General features: G+C 50.9%; 1 protein-coding gene across 1 annotated transcript in view; it reads left to right on the top strand.

Moving 5' to 3' along the window:
• Positions 1-21,762, top strand: part of LOC144752264 (uncharacterized) — a 154,650-nt gene that overhangs the window by 66,246 nt on the left and 66,642 nt on the right. The window contains exons 3-4 of the mRNA XM_078640275.1: positions 5,612-5,716; positions 10,841-10,936. Coding sequence (XP_078496401.1) covers positions 5,612-5,716; positions 10,841-10,936 — 201 coding nt within the window. The remainder of the gene's footprint in view (positions 1-5,611; positions 5,717-10,840; positions 10,937-21,762) is intronic.

Below are 21,762 nucleotides of genomic sequence, written 5' to 3'. Positions count from 1 at the left end.
AATGTGCTCCTCACCGGGCCTGACGTAGGTCGGGTGCTGCTCTTGTTAGCAGTTCAAACCTCAGGGGCTTATTTACAACCTCCGTGCGCCGCTGGTGTGTCACTTTCTTTGACTGTCCAGTGGAGTACAGTGCAGACCCACAGTTGCGAGGCCACGCAAAGCTTTCCATTGCTTTGTAGACACGGTATACGGTATACGGCAGCGCAAGTCGCTGCGTTGCCTTCCACAGCATCATGGAGATGTTTCGTGGGCGTTGCGGCGGGTTTTCTCAGCAACACCTGTGGGTTTTGACACATTTGCACATTTACAAGGATCTGTAAACCTGGGAATACGTCAAAGCTGTACGTTCCCCACGGCAGGCGTAATGAGGAGAAATAACTTTTCTCCTTGTTTTCTCCTCTTTCTATGTGTGCATTCTGCAGCACACATAGAACGAGGGAAACACCACCATTGATGGTTGGGAAGGTGTCCCATGCTGCACAAAAACAATCTTGCCAGCAACGCAACCATTGTGCAAGAGTGTCTGTGTTGGCGCTATGCAGCCAGTTGTCGGCGGGCGCTGGCTGAGAGCAGGAATGCGCTGTATCTTGTAAATACGATGCATTACCATCCTTTTGGTTTGGCATAGGACAGCGCAGCAAAAAGACTTGTGGTGCTGTGCCAAATTATTGTAAATAAGACCCTCAGACTGTAGAAAAGGCACCGTTGTCACTCACAAAGCAGATGGACTCCTTAGCGCCAACATGAAAACGGTATCACCAGCTGTCTCACCCCCCCTCCCGGTACCCCCAGAGTCCCCGGCACAGGAGACAGTAGCTTTGTGTATGAGGAGCTAATAAGCCATATGGCTACCAGGACCCCGTGTTGCCTCCCTCCACCCAGTTTATGGCTCCACACATTTTATCCTACCAGCTGCCTCAGGGCCTCCTAGTTATCTTGCTACTCACTGTGTGTTGCTGAAATGCTTGTGAGTTGAAGCAGTGTTACTGAGGTGTGAAGACCGCGACACCTCACCTGCAGCATTGTGTGAGCGATAGAGGCCATAGCAGGACAGACGCGCCAAGGCCGTCGAGAGGAGACGGCCATGAAGACTCACAGTCTGCACTAGGAGCCTTCTAAAGAGATGGGGTGGGAGAGAGTGCACACAGAGGTGTGTCTCTGGAGCAAATGAGGCTTGTGAGCAGGGGCTGAGGTGAGACACGAGGCTGCTCCTCAGAGAGGCTGGGGTGACCAGAGCCACCTTCCTGCAGAAGGGACTGAACCAGTAGGAGACAGCAAAGTGATTGGTTGAACCAGTAGGAGACAAGGAAGTGAATGTTGTTGGCCGGAGCCACCATCCTGCAGAAGTGATTGAACCAGTAGGAAACAGTCAAGTGATTGGTTGAACCAGCATTAGACAGTGATCTGATTGGTTGAACCTATAGGAGACAGCGAAGTGATTGGTTGAACCAGTCCAGCTGAATGCCACCTAATCAGAGATAATTCTATTTGGAGAGGCCACTTTGGTTTGGTCACCCACTTGGTGGCCAGAGGAACTGGGCTCCACTCCCTCCCCCAAATCAGTGGTGAAAAGTCTTGGAGTTCGCCTAGAGCAAAAATTGACTTTGAGAGACCACGTCTCCATGACCATCGGAGTCTGCTTTCATGTTCTCAGTATGCTCAGAAGAGTATTTGCCTTTCTAACCTTGTCTTCTAGGAAAACTTTAATAAAGGCACTAGTCACCTGGACTATTGTAACGCGCTTCTAATTTCAGCCACTGAAAAGGACATCAATAGACTGCAGGTAGTCCAAAATACTGCTGCTCGCCTCGTGGCTGATGCCCCACGCAGAACAGCCTCTCTCCCTTTGCTAATGAAACTTCATTGGCTGCCTGTACATAAAAGGATTCATTTTAAAATCTGTTGTATGGCCAGTAAAGCTGTCTATAAACTAGGTCCTAGCTTCTTTAATGAGAAATGTGTACACTATGTTCCCAGTAGATCGCTCCGTTCTGGAGATAAAGCCCTAATCAAGGTTCCACGTATTAGCAAATCACGACTAGGAGGCAAAGCCTTTTTCCATCTGGGCCCTCGGCTTTGGAACAGTCTCCCCATCTGCCTGCGACAGTGCCCTGACCTCCTGACATTCAGAAGACAACTGAAAACTCTTCTCTTCTGATTTGTCTGTTGGAGTGTCATTGAGTCTTAGCACGGAGATACCCTTATGGGGTTATTCATGCGCTTTATACATTTTTAACTTCAAATTCAAAATTCAGTAGGAAACAGTGATGTGATTGGTTGAACCAGCAGCAGAATGTCATTTCATTGGTTGAACCTATAGGAGAAAGGGAAGTCATTGGTTGAACCAGTAGGAAACAATGATGTGATTGGTTGAATACGTAGGAAATAGAGAAGTGATTGCTTGAAACAGTAAGAGAGAGTAAAGTGATTGGTTGAACCAGTATGAGACAGTAAAGTAATTGGTTGAACCAGTAGGAGACAGTGATGTGATTAGTCAAACCAGTAGAAGACAGTGAAGTGATTGGTTTAACCAGTAGGAGACAGTGAATTGATTGGTTGAAACAGTAAGAGACAGTAAAGTGATTGGTTCAACCAGTAGGAGACAGTGATGTGATTGATAAAACCAGTAGAAGACAGTGAAGTGGTTGAAATAGTAGGAGGCAGTGATGCAATTGTTCAGCCCGGTAGGAGACAGTGATGTGATTGGTTGTACCAGTAGGAGGCAGTGATGCGATTGGGCGGACCGGTAGGAGACAGTGATGTGACAGGTTGAACCAATCAGTAGGAGACAAAGAAGTGACTGAAGGTGACCAGAGCCACCTTCCTGCAGAAGTGAGTGGTTGAATCAGTAGGAGATAGTGATGTGATTGGTTGAACTATTAGGAAACAGTGAAGTGATTGGTTGATCCAGTAGGAGACACTGAAGTGACTAGTTGCACCAGTAGGAAACAGTGATGTGATTGGTTGAAGCAGCAGGAGACAGTCATGTGAGTGGTCGAACCTATAGGAGAAAGGGAAGTGATTGGTTGAACCAGTAGTAAACAGTGATGTGATTGGTTGAACCCGTAGGAGACAGTGATGTGTTTGGTTGAACCTATAGGAGACAGGGAAGTGATTGGTTGAACCAGTAGGAAACAGTGATGTGATTGGTTGAACCAGCAGGAGACAGTCACGTGATTGGTTGACCCTATAGGAGAAAGGGAAGTCAATGGTTGAACCAGTATGAAACAGTGATGTGATTGGTTGAATCCGTAGGAAACAGAGAGGTGATTGCTTGTAACAGTAAGAGAGAGTAAAGTGATTGGTTGAACCAGTAGGAGACAGTAAAGTGATTGGTTGAACCAGTAGGAGACGGTGATGTGATTGATCAAACCAGTACAAGACAGTGAAGTGATTGGTTTAACCAGTAGGAGGCCGTGATGCGATTGGCCGGCCCGGTAGGAGAAAGTGAATTGATTGGTTGTACCAGTAGGAGACAAGGATGTGACTGTCGGTGGCCGGAGCCACCATCCTGCAGAAGTGATTGAACCAGTAAGAAACAGTGAAGTGATTGGTTGAACCAGCAGGAGATAGTGATGTGATTGGTTGAACCTATAGGAGACAGGGAAGTGATTGGGTCAACCAGTAAGAGAGAGTAAAGTGATTGGTTGAACCAGTATGAGACAGTAGAGTGATTGGTTGAACCAGTAGGAGACGGTGATGTGATTCATCAAACCAGTAGAAGACAGTGAAGTGATTGGTTTAACCAGTAGGAGGCCGTGATGCGATTGGTCGGCCCGTTAGGAGACAGTGATGTGATTGGTTGACCCTATAGGAGACAGGGAAGTGATTGGTTGAACCAGTAGGAAAGAGTGATGTGATTGGTTAAACCAGTAGGAAAGAGTGAATTGATTGGTTGAAACAGTAAGAGACAGTAAAGTGATTGGTTCAACCAGTAGGAGACAGTGATTTGATTGATCAAACCAGTAGAAGACAGTGAAGTGGTTAAAATAGTAGGAGGCAGTGATGCAATTGGTCGGCTCGGTAGGAGACAGTGATGTGATTGGTTGTACCAGTAGGAGGCAGTGATGCAATTGGTCGGACCGTTAGCAAACAGTGATGTGACAGGCTGAACCAGTCAGTAGGAGACAAGTAAGTGACTGCAGGTGACCAGAGCCACCTTCCTGCAGGAGTGGTTGAATCAGTAGGAGATAGTGATGTGATTGGTTGAACCATTCGGAAACAGTGAAGTGATTGGTCGAACCAGCCGGAGACAGTCATGTGATTGGTTGAAACTATATGAGAAAGAGAAGTGATTGGTTGAACCAGTAGTAAACAGTGATGTGATTGGTTGAACCAGTAGGAGACAGGGAATTGATTGGTTGAACCAGTAGGAAATAGTGATGTGATTAGTTGAACCAGCAGGAGACAGTCATGTGATTGGTTGAACCTATAGGAAAAGGGAAGTGATTGGTTGAACCAGTATGAAACAGTGATGTGATTGGTTGAATCCGTAGGAAACAGAGAAGTGATTACTTGAAACAGTAAGAGAGAGTAAAGTGATTGGTTGAACTAGTAGGAGACAGTAAAGTGATTGGTTGAACCAGTAGGAAAAAGTGATGTGATTGGTTGAACGGCAAGACGCCTCCGGGCATTCGTGCGCTGTATAAATTATAAAATCAATCAATCAATCAACCAGCAGGAGACAGTGGTGTGATTGGTTGAGCCAGCAGGAGACCGTGATTTGGTTGGCTGAACCCAGAGGAGACAGGGAAGTGATTGGTTGAACCAGTAGGAGACAGTGATGTGATTCATCAAATCAGTAGAAGACAGTGAAGTGATTAGTTTAACCAGTAGGAGGCCGTGATGCGATTGGTCAGCCCGGTAGGAGACAGTGATCTGATTGGTTGAACAAGTAGGAAGCAGTGAAGCGATTGGTCGGACCAATAGGAGACAGTGATGTGACAGGTTGAACCAGTCAGTAGGAAACAAGGAAGTGACTGCAGGTCACCAGAGCCACCTTCCTGCAGAAGTGAATGGTTCAACCAGTGGTAGACAGTGAAGGGATAGGTTGAACCAGTAGGAGACAAGGAAGTGACTGTAGGTTGCCGGAGCCACCATCCTGCAGTAGTGAATGGTTCAATCAGTAGTAGACAGTGAAGGGATAGGTTGAACCAGCAGGAGACAGTGATGTGATTGGTTGAACCAGCAGGATACAGTGATGTGATCGGTTGAACCTATAGGAGACAGGGAAGTGATTGGTTGAACCAGTAGGAAAAAGTGATGTGATTGGTTGAAACAGTAAGAGACAGTAAAGTGATTGATTCAACCATTAGGAGACAGTGAAGTGGTTGAAATAGTAGGAGGCAGTGATTGAATTGGTCAGCCGAGTAGGAAACAGTGAAGTGATTGGTTGAACCAGCAGGAGACAGTGATGTGATTGGTTGAACGTAGAGGAGACAGGGAAGTGATTGGTTGAACCAGTAGGAAACAGAAGAGTGATTGACTCACACTGCTGTCTTAAGAGTCTTCAGAAATGCAACTGTTTGCCATAATAGTGCAGGCAGCTCATTGGGCCCCCATATTTCAAAATCAAAGTATACAGTTTCCTTCTTGCACTTTGTCTCCGCAGCCAATCTGTATACTGCAATCAAAAGTTTGATCGTGGGCGAGTCTTCTGACTCTGAGGATGACGATGAAGGCACAGATCCCAACGAGGGCCACATAGACAACACTGGTGAGTGATACCAACGAGGGCCACAGAGGCAACACTGGTGAGTGATCCCAACGAGGGCCACAAAGGCAACACTGGTGAGTGATCCCAACGAGGGCCACAGAGGCAACACTGGTGAGTGATCACAATGAGGGCCACAGAGGCAACACTGGTGAGTGATCACAATGAGGGCCACAGAGGCAACACTGGTGAGTGATCCCAATGAGGCAACAGAGGCAACACTGGTGAGTGATCCCAATGAGGGCCACAGAGGCAACACTGGTGAGTGATCCCAATGAGGCAACAGAGGCAACACTGGTGAGTGATCCCAATGAGGCAACAGAGGCAACACTGGTGAGTGATCGCAATTAGGGCCCCAGAGACAACACTGGTGAGTGATCCCAATGAGGGCCACAGAGACAACGCTGGTGAGTGATCCCAACGAGGGCCACAGAGGCAACACTGGTGAGTGATCCCAATGAGGCAACAGAGGCAACACTGGTGAGTGATCCCAATGAGGACCACAGAGACAACGCTGGTGAGTGATCCCAACGAGGGCCACAGAGGCAACACTGGTGAGTGATCCCAATGAGGCAACAGAGGCAACACTGGTGAGTGATCCCAACGAGGGCCACAGAGGCAACACTGGTGAGTGATCACAATGAGGGCCACAGAGGCAACACTGGTGAGTGATCCCAACGAGGGCCACAGAGGCAACACTGGTGAGTGATCCCAATGAGGGCCACAGAGACAACGCTGGTGAGTGATCAAAATGAGGGCCACAGAGGCAACACTGGTGAGTCATCCCAATGAGGGCCACAGAGGCAACACTGGTGAGTGATCACAATGAGGGCCACAGAGGCAACACTGGTGAGTGATCCCAATGAGGGCCACAGAGGCAACACTGGTGAGTGATCCCAATGAGGGCCACAGAGGCAACACTGGTGAGTGATCCCAACGAGGGCCACAGAGGCAACACTGGTGAGTGATCCCAATGAGGCAACAGAGGCAACACTGGTGAGTGATCCCAATGAGGGCCACAGAGACAACGCTGGTGAGTGATCCCAATGAGGGCCACAGAGACAACGCTGGTGAGTGATCCCAATGAGGGCCACAGAGGCAACACTGGTGAGTGATCCCAACGAGGGCCACAGAGGCAACACTGGTGAGTGATCCCAACGAGGGCCACAGAGGCAACACTGGTGAGTGATCCCAATGAGGGCCACAGAGACAACGCTGGTGAGTGATCCCAATGAGGGCCACAGAGACAACGCTGGTGAGTGATCCCAATGAGGGCCACAGAGGCAACACTGGTGAGTGATCCCAACGAGGGCCACAGAGGCAACACTGGTGAGTGATCCCAATGAGGGCCACAGAGACAACGCTGGTGAGTGATCAAAATGAGGGCCACAGAGGCAACACTGGTGAGTCATCCCAATGAGGGCCACAGAGGCAACACTGGTGAGTGATCACAATGAGGGCCACAGAGGCAACACTGGTGAGTGATCCCAATGAGGGCCACAGAGGCAACACTGGTGAGTGATCCCAATGAGGGCCACAGAGGCAACACTGGTGAGTGATCCCAATGAGGCAACAGAGGCAACACTGGTGAGTAATCCCAATGAGGGCCACAGACGCAACGCTGGTGAGTGATTCCTGCAAAGGGATGTCCTGGTCATCCCCGCTCTTTCGGCTCTCCCAGAATGTTTTGTCAATGAGCGAGAGCCCCGATGGGGGCTTCGTCCCACTAAGGGCTGCTCGTCCACTGTGGAAGGAGCACAGGCGCCCTTCATTATTGTCCAATAGGCAGCAGGATGGCTCCTGGCTGGCATGCTGTGGGTCACCTTGGCACAGTTATTGGCCACATCCTTGCTGGATCCATGAGCCACAGAGAGCCACCTCTGCCTGGACTCCTGGGGCCTTTGGGCAATCAGGGAGAAGCATTTCATGGCCATCCTTTGGGAACAACCCTTTTCTCTAGAGATGTTTAGCCCCAGGAATTTATGCACTAGAAGCATCTTGGTGAGTACCCTTGAATCAGTGCTTTTGTCCAGCTTGTTTAACAAGAAAGATAACGCTTTTTATTACATCCAGGGTATAGCTTGGTATTACAGCCAGGGTACGGCTTGGTATTACATCCAGGGTATAGCTTGGTATTACAGCCAGGGTACGGCTTGTTTAACAGTGAGAATAATGCTTGTTATTACAGTCAGGATACAGTTTGTTTAACAGTGATGATAACGCTACTTTAAGCTCTGCCTGCCCTTTGGGGATTTCTTGCACTCTCTACATTGTGTCCTTCATTTTAGTACACTGTACAGAGAGGTGGTTTCTTAAAGTATCCATGAAGCACACATCCAGTAATAAAGTGGAAATATAACACAAGAAAAAACCCACACCCATTTAGAACAAGAGAGTACAATTTAATATATAAATTGAGACCCAAACTACAAAAATGCAATCTGTATAGGTATGCTATTTAAACAATTAGGTAAGAATAGCGCTGAATAGCTCAAAATGCCACTTGCCTCACCTGGTTGACTACAGCAATGGAGTGCGGGCCAGTTACAGGGACTAAGTTGGTCCACTGAATAAGTTAGATTTCTATGGTCTACCACAAATAGTACATTTCACGCTGGAAGAGGCGGCGAGGGGCAGGGAGAGCAGATGGTTGTCACTATTGCATAAAGATGTCATGGACGGTCATTGGTGGAGCTTCACTTTGGTGGTCACCGTGGGCAGTCAAATGTTGCATTGTCGTCTGCAAATTCATCACCACTGGCGGCTGCAGTAGCACAAAAAGGTGGCTTCATTAAAGCTTCACACCGGAGTGAACAGGCCTGTTCATGAGGAGCCCAAAATGTCTCCTTTTTCTTCAGAGGAGCATACTCTGATGCCAACCAAGGGCCCAGGACATAGGGAGGTGCCTTTTGGGGATCAGGCACTCACTCTGCTAGAGGCCAGCAGGGCTCAGGACGGTCCAGTTGCTGGTCTAGGCAGATTCTGTTAGAGGAAGTCAGCTGGGCAGGCGAAGGGAGGTTTCTGTAACTTATTTTGTCCCTGCTGCTCAGTACAGAAGCTCAGGCAGCTGATCCTTGGAGTCACTCAGGCAGCCTTGGATGGAGGGTTCAGGTCCAGTCTTTCTTCTCAGAGAGCAGGTGTAGGAAAGTAGGATCTACTTACATGGTTATTCCCACCTTTTACTGGTGTCATTAGGTTTTTGACTAGTCTGACTGGGATCCTGCTAATCAGGACCCCAGTCCTAGTGCTTTATCCCTAAATTGGCCATGGCAAGTACTTTTATAATCCACAATTGGTAACTGGTATACCTTTGTAGGTCCCTAGTAAATAGTACTAAGCTACCCCGGGCAAAGGTACACCAGGGGTCGCCCTGGGTTGCAGCATGTATAATGCCAAGAGAAGGACCTGGACTAGGCCCCCTCCTTCCTCTCCGGCAGAACCCAGAGCGTCCACCTCCCCCCTTTCCGCTCCGAAGCCACTAAGATCATCAGCGGCGTAACCCAGGGCTCATCCCAACACTGTTTACCATCTACATGGCACCGTTCGCCCACGTCGCCTGGCTGCACGACCTCAACATCATCTCCTACACCGGTGACACCCAGCTGATCCTCTTCCTCACCAAGAAACCCCTCACCACCAAAGCCAACCTTCAAGAAGGAATGAAAGCCGTCGCTGAGTGGATAAAGAACAGCCGACTGAAGCTAAACTCGGACAAGACGAAAGTCCTCACCCTCTGATCCACCCCCTCAGCCTGGGATGACTCCTGTTGGCCGACCACACTGGGAACAGCTTCAACACCCACCAACCACGCACTTTGTTCCTTTGTGACACCAAGCTACACTCTCCTGTGACACCAAGCTGCACCCTCCCTGTGACACCAAGCTGCACCCTCCCCGTTACACCAAGCTACACCCCCCTGTAACACCAAGCTGCACGCTCCCTGTGACACCTACCTGTACCTTCACCATGACACCAAGCTACACCCCCTGTGACACCAAGCTGCACCCTCCCTGTGACACCAAGCTGCACCCTCCCCGTGACACCAAGCTGCATCCTCCCTGTTACACCAAGCTGCACCCTCCCTGTTATACCAAGCTACACCCCCCTGTGACACCAAGCTGCACCCTCCCTGTTATACCAAGCTACACCCCCCTGTGACACCAAGCTGCACCCTCCCTGTGACACCAAGCTCCATCCTCCCTGTGACACCAAGCTGCACCCTTCCTGTGACACCAAGCTGCACCCTCCCCTTGACACCAAGCTGCACCTTCCCTGTGACACCATGCTGCACCCTCCCCGTGACACCAAGCTGCACCCTCTCTGTGACACCAAGCTGCACCCTCCCTGTGATACCAAGTAGCACCCTCCCCGTGACACCAAGTAGCACCCTCCCCGTGACACCAAGCTGCACCCTCCCCATGACACCAAGCTGCACCCTCCCCGTAACACCAAGCTGCACCCTTCCTGTGACACCAAGCTGCACCCTCCCCGTAACACCAAGCTGCACCCTCCCTGTGACATCAAGCTGCACCCTCCCCATGACACCAAGCTACACCCCCCTGTGACATCAAGCTGCACCCTCCCCGTGACACCAAGCTGCACCTTCCCCTTGACATCAAGCTGCACCCTCCCTGTGACACCAAGCTGCACCCTTCCTGTGACACCAAGCTGCACCCTTCCTGTGACACCAAGCTGCACCCTCCCTGTGACACCAAGCTGCACCCTCCCTGTGACACCAAGCTGCACTCTTCCTGTGACACCAAGCTGCACCCTCCCCGTGACACCAAGCTGCACCCTCCCTGTGACACCAAGCTGCACCCTCCCTGTGACACCAAGCTGCACCCTCCCCATGACACCAAGCTGCACCCTCCCTGTGACACCAAGCTGCACCCTCCCTGTAACAACAAGTGACCCTGCCTGCTCCTACAAGCTATTCTTTTCCTCAGTTGTTCCATGTGTGTAATAACAAGCTGCACTGATGCCTTTTTATAACAAGGGTACCGTGCTCTGTTTGCTCCAACTCTAGTCAATGTTTGGAGAGAGAATTATTATTTTTCTTTGTCACTGATGTTCACTGCTGCTGCCCCCACCCTTCCCCCATCACTCACCTCTCATCTTCTTCCACAGTGTCCTTGGAGATTCGTCGCTGGAGGAAGCGGGCCTTCATCTTTGGGATCTGCCTGATGTTTCAGACCTCCATCCTGCTTGTCCTGCTCCGTCTCAGTAAGTCCTTCTCTTACTTGCACCACTTATCTGCTACTGCTACAGCTGCCATGTCATAACCATGCACTTGATGAATGCACTGAAGACACTGCCAACACCACCAGCAGCAACACAATCGGCAATACCATGACAAATGCAAGCAGTGCACCACACCACTGACACACTCAATACCGTCAATACCACTACCAATACCACCACCACCACCACCAGTAACACAACCATCAATACCACCATCAATACTAGCAGTGCACCACCTCCAATATCACACCACTGGCAGCATCAATACCATCAATACCACCACCAATACCAACACCACCACCAGTAACACCACCATCAATACCACCAGCAATACTAGCAGTGCACCACCTCCAATACCACACCACTGACACAGCCAATACCATCAATACCACCACTAATACCAACACCATAACCTGTAACACCATCATCAATACCACCACCAATACCAACACCAACACCAGTAATACCACCATCAATACCACAAACCATATTAGCAGTGCACCACCTCCAATACCACACCACTGACACCCCCAATACTATCAATACCTCCACCAACACGAACGCCAATAACAACAACACCACCAGTAACTCAACCATCAATACCACCATCAATACTAGCAGTGCACCATCTCCAATACCACACCAGTGACACCACCAATACCATCAATACCTCTACCAAGACGAACACCAATAGCAACACCACCAACATCAACACAACCAGCAATACCATCCCCAATCCTAGCAGGGCACCACCCACAATTCCACACCACTGACACCACCAATACCACCATTAATACCATCAAAATAGCACCAACACCACCACTACAAATAACACCACCACTTCTACAAATAACACCACCACCAATACCAATACCACCACCACCACTACCAATAACACCACCACCAATATGAATAACATCACAACCACCATAAATAACACCGCCACCAGTACAAATAACACCACCACCAGAATGAATAACACCACTGCCAGTACGAATAACACAACCACCACCACAAATAACACCACCACCAGTACGAATAACACCACCACTGCTACGAATTACACCACCACCACTACCAATAACACCACCACCACTACCAATACCACCACCACTACCAATAACACCACCACCACTAACAATAACACCACTACCACTACCAATAACACTCCCACCACCGCCACCACAAATAACACCACTACCACCACAAATAACACCACCACCAGTACGAATAAGGCCACCACCACTATGAATAACACCACCACCACTATGAATAACACCACCACTGCTACGAATAACACCACCACCGCTACCAATAACACCACCACCTCTACAAATAACACACCACTGCTACAAATAACACACCACTGCTAAAAATAACACCACCACAATTACCAATAACACCACCACCACTACCAATAACACCACCAGCAGTACGAAGAACACCACCACCAGTACGAATAACACCACCACCACTTCGAATAACATCACCACCACTATAAATAACACCACCACTGCTATGAATAACACCACCACCACTACCAATAACACCATTACCGCTACGAATAACTCCACCACTGCTACAAATAACACCACCACTATTACAAATGACACCACCACCACCACCACTAACACCCCCACCACTACGAATAACACCATCACCTGTTTGAATAACACCACAACTATTATAAAAAACTCCACCACCCCTACCAATAACACCACCACAAATACAAATGAAACCACCACTGGTACATATAACACCACCACCACTACCAATAACACCACTACTAGTATGAATAACTCTGCCACCACTGCCAGTAGCATAACTACCAATAACACCACCACCACTACTAATAACACCACCACCACCACCAGTATGAATAACACCACCACCACTACCAATAACACCACCACCACTACGAATAACACCACCACCACTACCAATAACACTCCCACCTCTACGAATAACACCCCCACCACCACAAATAACACCACCACCATTACGATTAACACTACCACCAGTACGAATAACACCAGCATCACCACAAATAACAAATAAGTATGAATAACACCACCACAACCACCACAAATAACTCCACCACCACCAGTGCGAATAACACCACGACCAGTGTGAATAACACCACCACCACTACCAATAACACCACTACTATTACAAATAACACCACCACGGGGGGCGTGGCTTGGCCGGCTGCAAGATGGCCGCACATTGAGTGGGATCTGCCAGCCAAACATAAACATCCGACATAATCCTGTCGACATCCTTACCATCGCTGCACTCTGAGGAGGATTCCTGGCTTCTAATCCAGTGTGGTGCTGAACCATCGCGCCGCTGCCTCCTGACTGTGTCCGGCGGCAGAGCTGTGCCATTTTCCCCAGGACGTTGGGCCTACGACCTCTAGATCGTGAGGTCGTGCCTTCTGTGCTGGAGACTGCTTGCAGGTGCTGGAAACTGCTGGGTTGCTGCTGGACAGCCGCGGGTGATTGGGGCTGCTGCTGTGGTCCTTCAGGCGGGGTTGGGTTCTGGTCTGTCCTGCCGGGCCTGGTTTGCCATGGGGAGAGTGCCGGACCCCTGGTGCACTTCGGGCTGCTTTGTGTGGCCACTGCGGGTGCCCTGGCTTGTCGCTGCGGGCGGTGGGCCCCCGCGATTCTCCACTCATTGGCGCCACAGTTGACTGTGCCCCCCCAAGTTGCCTATCGATCCCTCTGGCCGCACGGGCGATGGCCACGCGGGCACTGCCCGCTGATTCCCGTGCTCTGCCTGCCTTCAGACCCTGCCTTCTTTCACTCCTGCAGGCCGCGCCTACTGGGACAGGCCTCGGTCCTGCTGCTGCCCCGCTGGACATTGGCTCGCCTCCTTTCCTCTGCCGCCTGGATTCCTCTACTGCTGCTCCCAGCTGTGCTCATTCCGGCCAGCCTTTGGTGTGTTGTGTCCCTTGCAGGGGCTGTGCCATCGCCTGCAACACTGGGTCCATGCCCCCTGGACCACGAGGCCAGGCCTTCCCTCTTGGTAGATGCGGTCGCTGCTGGACGCCATCAGGGCCTGCAGATGAGTGAGGCTGCCTCTGTGGCTTTGCGGGCGGGGTTGGGAGCTCGTAGGCCATTCCGCCCGGGTGCTGCGGGGAGTAGGCCAGTCGTTTGGTGGCCTCCCGGCTGCCTTGCATGGCTGCCGCGGATGGCGGGCCCCCGCGTATCCCCGCTCGCCTTTGCTGCAGACAGGCGTGCTCCCCCCTGATGATTATCCGCTTCCAGAGCTATGTAGGAGCTTTCCCCTGCTCTCTGTGCCTTGCTTTCCTCCGCCCTGCCAAGGCACGGCGATGCCAAGATTGGATCTTAAGCCTGCTGTGGCCCCACCGGTCCCCTTGTCTGCTCTCTTATCGCCGCCGCCATTGCTAGCCCACCAAACATCTCCACGGCTGCACCTTTAACACCCCTGCTATCTGTTGCTCCCGCCCCTGTGGCTCATTGGGGCTGCTTGTACCCTGCTCCGCTACCTGCCACTCCATTTGGTGCCCGGTCGCACCTCACTGTCCTGGCCTCGCCTCACGGGGCGCACCCTGGTAGGACCCTCCTCTTCGGAGTGTGGTGAACTGGCCGGGTGGCTGGGGGAGCGAGGTGTCGCTGCCTCGGTTCCTCCTAGGGACTCCTTGACTCTCCGATTCGGCAGTGCCCCCAATTGACTTACTTTCCTTGGGCGAGCAGGCATGGGTTGGTGGGGAGGTGGAGGGAACTGCGGGGTGTTCTGCTCCTCTATTGAGGAGGCGGCTTCAGTTTGCCGCCATTTTGTTGCTCAATATTGCTTTTACATGTATCTCTACTGACACTGTACTGTGCTTATTGATTTGGCTATTCGCGCTCAGTCTTGCAGGCTATGTTCCTCTGTGTTTTTTGGCTTGCTCTGCTCCTGCTCAGTGGTCATTGATTGAAGGTCAGCCTATCGCTCCACTGGTCCTTCCCTCCTCCACCAAGCTGCATCTCCTGCGGTTTGCCCCATGTTGTGCTTGTATTGCTCACTGTGGGACCTTGGGCTCTGGGCCTTGTCTGCTAGTTAGTCGCCTGCGCACCTTTTGTTCACTGTCCAGGTTGTGGACCTCCCATGGAGCGATCCAGGGTGCCTGCTCCCCCCACCCGCCTGGACGGCAGGCTACCACCCTCCCCCTTCCTGCTCCCCATGTGCGCTGCGCTCCTTTGCGGGCCCCCCCGCCTGTGCTGCGTGGTACTGTCCTTAACACTGCCCCTCCATGGCTGACGTAGTTTGCTGATCCTAGAATATCCGGGGCTTGAATGACCACCGTAAAGCCAGGCTGATTCTTTCCCATTTACAATGACACAAAGTGGATATATGTCTCTTGCAGCAGACGCACCTGCTGTCGCAGAATATCTCCAAATTTCACTCCCGGTATTGTGGGGAATCCCCTGCCACCTACTCGTCGTATGCCAGGGGTGTCTCCATTCTGATAAGGCGGTGCCTCCCTTGGCAGACAGCCCGGGTGATCCAAGATCCGGAAGGCAGGTACGCGATTCACCATGGTTTACTATTTGCACAACCTGTTACTATTGCTGCAGTCTACGGCCCCAACTGGAATAATGCTGTATTCTTTACCCACGTTTGGCACCTAATCTCCTCCTGTGGTCCTGCAGCCATCCTTTGCGGGGGAACTTTAATGTTTTGCTATCCGCGACCTTGGATCGATTGGGCTCCCACCCGTTTCACCCGCAAGCTGCTGCAGCTCTTTCATCCATTTTAACTGATAATGCTCTTCACTCCCATCCAGACATACGGGAGGGCACCTGCTTCACTGGCGCATGGGGCTGTTGGTCGCGCATAGATTTCTGGCTGGCCTCGCCGGATGCTCTGTCCTGGCTTGCCGACGCGGCGCAAATGGCTCGCACCTTTTCTGGCCACGCGCCAGTTCAGATGAGTCTTCGCCCTCCTCACTCCCCGTGATGGGCCTTTACTTAGCACCTTTCTCCTAATGCCCTCCGGGACTCTGTTTTCTGCGTGAATATCCAGACTGCGATCACTAAATATTTCGATCTCAATGCGGGCACCGTGGACTCTGATTCCACCCTATGGGAGGGGTTCAAGGCCGTCATTTGTGGCAAATGTATTTCGAAACAGGCCAGCATCCTTCCATCTATTCGTGCCACTTTGGCTAAGCTTGAGGAGGAAATCAAAGATCTCGATGCCGCCCAGGCGGCACACCCTAGTCCTGAGACGCTCGTGCTACTGCGTTAAAAATACACTGAATTCTCTGATGAGGCTGGGCGAGAACTGTCCTTCCTGGGCAGGGAGGGTCGGGCGTGCCATTTTGGAGAGGGTGACCACCCGTGGCGCACTCTCGCTAACCTTCTATGCCCTCCATGTGAAGCTTCCTTGGTCACGGCCTTGAGTGATGGTGGCCCAGACAAGACTACCTCCCCGGTGGACATACAATCCCGCTTCCTTGACTTTTACTCTCAGTTCTATTCCACTGGCGCTACCCTGCCACGGGAGAATTTCGATCAATATTTCAATTCTATTGCGCTGGTCTGGTTGGAAGATTATCACCATAAATTCCTTGATGAACCGTTCTCTAGGGAGGAAATATTGGCTGCCATCAGTAGATTACCCGGCGATAAGGCCCATGGACTGGATGGCCCGCCAGCCTCGTTTTACAAAACATTTGCCGATATCTTGGAGCCACATCTGACTGCAATGTATAATGACTCATTCGACAACGGCTCCTTCCCGCCTTCTCTGTGCAAGGCGCTGATAGCACTGCTTCTCAAACCCGATAAGCCTGCTGACCATCGTGATTCATATTGCGCCCTTTCCTTAATCAATATAAACAACAGAATCTTTGCCAAATTGATCGCCTCCACCCTCCTTTTACTCATGCCCACCATTACCCTTCCCGATCAATCAGGTTTTATTCCCAGTAGGGCTACCTCGCACAGCCTCCGTACAATTTTTTCAGTTTTGCACCAAATTAATCCTAACCTACCGGCCGTCGCCGCCCTGCTGGATGCCACGAAGGCGTTTGATACGTTGGAGTGGTTTTTCTTATTTTATATCTTGCCATGTATGGGCTTCAGTGAAACCTTTCTGTGCAGGCTACATCAGCCCCTTGTCACGTCTCCGCGTCAACGGCCATGTCTCCGACCCTATCCCTATCGCCCGAGGCACACGTCAGGGGTGTCCCCTATCACCTATGCTTTTTGCTATAGCGATGGAGCCCCTGGCCGCCAGATTACAGCAGCACCACATTCACACGGGTATTGGTTTCTCATCCCGTTCCCTGCTAGTTTCAATGTATGCGGACGATGTCACGTTGTATGTCCACCATTCCCAAGGGAACCTTAGCCCTCTGGTCCGGGAGATCATTCGCTTTGGCAGGCTGTCGGACATCCAGTTGAACTGGAGCAAGTCGGTTCTTTTCCCTTTGACTGACGCCACTGTGCCATTCTCCCCTGATTTTCCTTTTGTGTGGGCCTCTGGCCCCATGCACTATTTGGGCATCTGGCTGAGTAGGGATCTGGATGAACTGTGGAGATCAAACTTTGGGTGTTCGGTAGAATGGCGGGAATCCAGGATTCCATCGTGGAGCTGGCTTCCGCTGTCCCTAGCGGGCCGCATCACAATCGTTAAAATAGTTGTACTTCCTAAATTTCTCTATTTGTTTTTAAATATCCCTTTTCCCCTCACCTCTCATTTCTTTCTCAAACTACGCTCCCTGATCATTTCGCTAGTCTGGGCGGGTAAACAGCCAAGAGTAGCCTATGACATCCTTACCCTACCCATGGCTGCCATCTGGATGGGCGCACTTGACTTCAGGCTTTATACCCTGTGTGCTCAGGCCAACTTCCTGCACTTCTGGAGCCACCCCTCCCCTTATCAGCCTCATGTTGCAGTGAAGACAGATGTGGCATCTCCCTGGCCCTTGTCCACAGCTTTGTTTGCACCCGCGGTGCGCCCTCTGGCTGAGATTGACAGTCGAGACACTGCAATGGGCCTGGTCTGGCCTGCGCTGGTTGTCTGGTGTTCCCTTGCTCTCTGCTAACTCCACGGAACATTATCAGTAGTGGGGGGCTAAGGAAAGGAGGGTGGAGCGAACATGGCAAGGAGGAGAGGCAGTCACTGACCAGCGCCGGTGGCCGCCGCAGACCCAGGGTTGGCAGGGAGCGCGGGAGAGACAGTGCCACTGGAGCCGGGACGGGAAAGGAGGTAGGTGACCAGAGGGCCCCGGATGTCAACAGGTCGGGACCTAGCAGGCATTACATCCCAGAAGTCAGATAGGAGAGTCTGGCACCGAGAGGCGTCCTCCAGCCAACTCTCAACCTTAGGAGCAGGGCAGCGACCCCGACACACAGCCACCCTATGCCTAGCAAGGACCAGCAGCATCGCGATCAGACGGCGAGAGATGTCAGGGCAGAATTTGACAAAACCGAGAAGGCACAGAGGTGGCCCATAGTGAACCACCCGGATTTTCCCTCACTTCAGGCCTCTAGTATGTCCAGGAGTGCGACATGCCTGGGCCTGACGACGGTCGCATATCTCTACCCAGAGGACACCTTCTATACGCTCCCTGATGCCTCAGGGCCACTGGACACGCTTTTATTCTACCAGCTGTGTGCCACGTGCCGGAAGCTGCAACCCACCTTCCCTCAGCCCCCACCCACCATGCCATCTCTGGATTTCATATATACCTCCTTGACCCCGCACAAATTAGTCACCAAATAATATGCTCTCACTCTAGTGCCTGCCCCCATCTCCTCTGATTGTGCTCGGGAGGCATGGGGTGCTGATCTTGGTACAGACATCTCGCCGGCAGACTGGCTTTACTGTTGTAATCAGACAAAGAGGTTGTCGCCGAACTACCGTCTCCGGTTGATCAATTTCAAGTACTTGCATAGGCTGTACCACACCCCGGTGCAGCTACACAGGCTCCGGGTTACTCCTGGTGACAATTATGTGCATTTCGCTGCTCCTGCGGCAGATTTTGCTCATCTTGCTTGGCTTTGTCCTAGGGAATCGGAGTTCTGGCAGACGGTGTGTTCCGCCATTTTTGACATTACCGGTGCGACAGTGCGCCCAGATCCACCCCTGTGCCTTCTTGGTTTCGTCAAAATCTGCCCTGACATCTCTCGCCATTTGATCGGGATGCTGCTGGTCCTTGCTAGGCGTAGGGAGGCCGTGTGTTGGGGTCGCTGCCCTGCTCCCAAGGTTGAGAGTTGGCTGGAGGACGCCTCTCGGTGCCAGACTCTTCTATCGGAGTTCCTGGATTTAATGCCTGCTAGGTCCCGACCTGTTGACATCTGGGGCCCTCTGGTCACCTACCTCCTTTCCCGTCCCCGCTCCAGTGACACTGCCTCTCACGCGCTCCCCGCCGTCCCAGGGTCCGCAGCAGCCGCCGGCGCTGGTCAGTGACTGCCTCTCCGCCCTGCTCTGTGCGCTCCCACCCTCCTTTCCTTAGCCCTTCACTGCTGATATTGTTCTGTGTTGTTTCCCCACGAGGGTGGGACCTCGGTGAGGTGGAGCTGTGATATTTTCCTTATGATTGTTTAAAAGTGCCGACAGTTGACACCTATTTGTAATACAAAGATCGACCTGCTCTTTGTTTTGTATATTTGCACTGCGATATTCCACGATGTACTGTGTCTGCCTTGATTTTTTTCAATAAAGATATTTGAAAAATTTAAATAAAAAAACCAAAAAAAAACAAATAACACACCACCACTATTACAAATAACACCACCACCACTACCAAGAACACTACCACCAGTAGGAATAACACCACCACTACCAATAACATCCCCACCACTACGAATAAAACCACCACTGCTACAAATAACACCACCACTGCTACGAATAATACCACCACCAGTATGAATAACACCACTACTACCAATAACACCCCCACCACTACGAATAAAACCGCCATCACTACAAATAACACCACCACCAGTACACATAACTCCGCTACCACTAAAAATAACACCATCACCAGTGTCAATAACACCACCACCAGTATGAATTACACCAGTACCGCTACCAATAACACAAATACCAATACGGTAATGCTACAACAATACAACTAAACACCACAAGCACCAAGTCATTACCCTCAACAATTACCAAACACCACTACCACTAACACCACCAATACACTTTGAGTGCACTGAATGCATTACAAAAGTACTTAATTCACTACTGCATTCTTTACCACCATCACCAATGCCACCACCCCTCGTACCACTAACAGTACCACCAACAACCCCACTACCAGCAATACCACCATTACTAATATTACCACCTCTGGTGCCACTACCAATACTACACATACCACCACCGATACCTTGACCGTCAATATCACCACCAAAACCAACAATATCACAACCAAATCCACCAATGGCACATCACAAAAACCAACAAACACCACAACCACTACGAATAACACAAATACGAATAGCAGATTGCTGCCACAATGCAACTACCACTAACACCATACCATCAGTACCACATCAATACTATCAACAATAACAAAATGCCACCTAATCATATACCACCAGTTTCCTTTGAGGTCACTGAGTGCATTATAAAAGTAATTCATTCACTAATTCATTCTGTATCACCAATACCACAGACACAGTACCACCAAAAACACCACCAACACCACCACTACCACAAATATCATTGCCTATGCCATTGCCACCACCATCACCAGTACAATGCCACTACCACCAATACTCCTAACTATACCACTACCAATGACACTTCACGATTCTGGCTGCCTCAATCCTTGGGGTGAGAGACTTCGTTGCAGGTATTAGGTGCAGGAGACACTTGGCTTGAGGAGCTCTGACTGCGTTACAGGGAGGTTGATTGTTGCAACAGCAGCATGCCTGAGCCTTCTGTGGGGTTCAGTCCAGATAGGATTACCAAGACCCGATCGGGTTGGGGTGGGTTGGAAGAGGCAGCACACAGTTTAGCATAGCTTTGCATAGTGTGATCTTCAGCAGAGACACCACAAGGACCAGGTCTACACGGACTAGCAACCACTTGGTGCAGACCATTCTCTGCCTTCTAAGGTACCCCACAGCCGAGCCTCCTGCCGCTGTAGAGCCCAGCCAATGGGAAGCTCTGCTCTTCATTGCCAGCAGCCAGAGCACCATCATCATGTGTGTACTCCCCAAACTAAGGCGCCCTGCCCCTGTTCATGCCCTTTCCATATTCTCATTCAATTCGTTGTTGTCCTGCTTGCAATTTAAGGTTGATTTATTAGTTGACCCACTGACCCTGAACTCTACGAGGGAGAGTAGGTAGGCGCTTGAAGCCTGCCAGTTGTAAGCAAGGAGGCTCCGCCAGGGCTCTGTGAGAAGAAAACCAGAGTATGTCCATTTGAGACTTACACCCCTTTACAAATGTATTTTATGAGAAATAGTTGAGTACAAGTGCTTTCGGTTGGGTATAATGGGATGTCAGCAGAATTTTTTTCACACACAGAGACACAAATGCACAAAATGACCTGTCTGTTTTTAAAGTCCTAAAAATTCCTAAAAAAATATTGGTTATGTTACAAAATATTGTTTTCTCTCCTAGTACCCCCATCAATCCCCGTGCCCCATACTTTCCACTACCCTTGAGGCCCCACTCATACCCCGTCCTTTCCACTGCCCCTGTGGCCCCTCTCATGGGACCCTCCCTTTCCACTGCCCCATGGGCCCCTCTCATACCCCGCCCTCTCCACTGCCCCTGAGGCCCCTCTCATACCCCGCCCTTTCCACTGCCCCTGAGGCCCCTCTCATGCC

This window comes from Lissotriton helveticus, chromosome 4_2 (assembly GCF_964261635.1).
Source record: "Lissotriton helveticus chromosome 4_2, aLisHel1.1, whole genome shotgun sequence".
Lineage (NCBI taxonomy): Eukaryota > Metazoa > Chordata > Amphibia > Caudata > Salamandridae > Lissotriton > Lissotriton helveticus.
The sequence above is the reverse complement of the archived record's forward strand: the minus strand, read 5'-3'. Positions and strand labels throughout refer to the sequence as shown.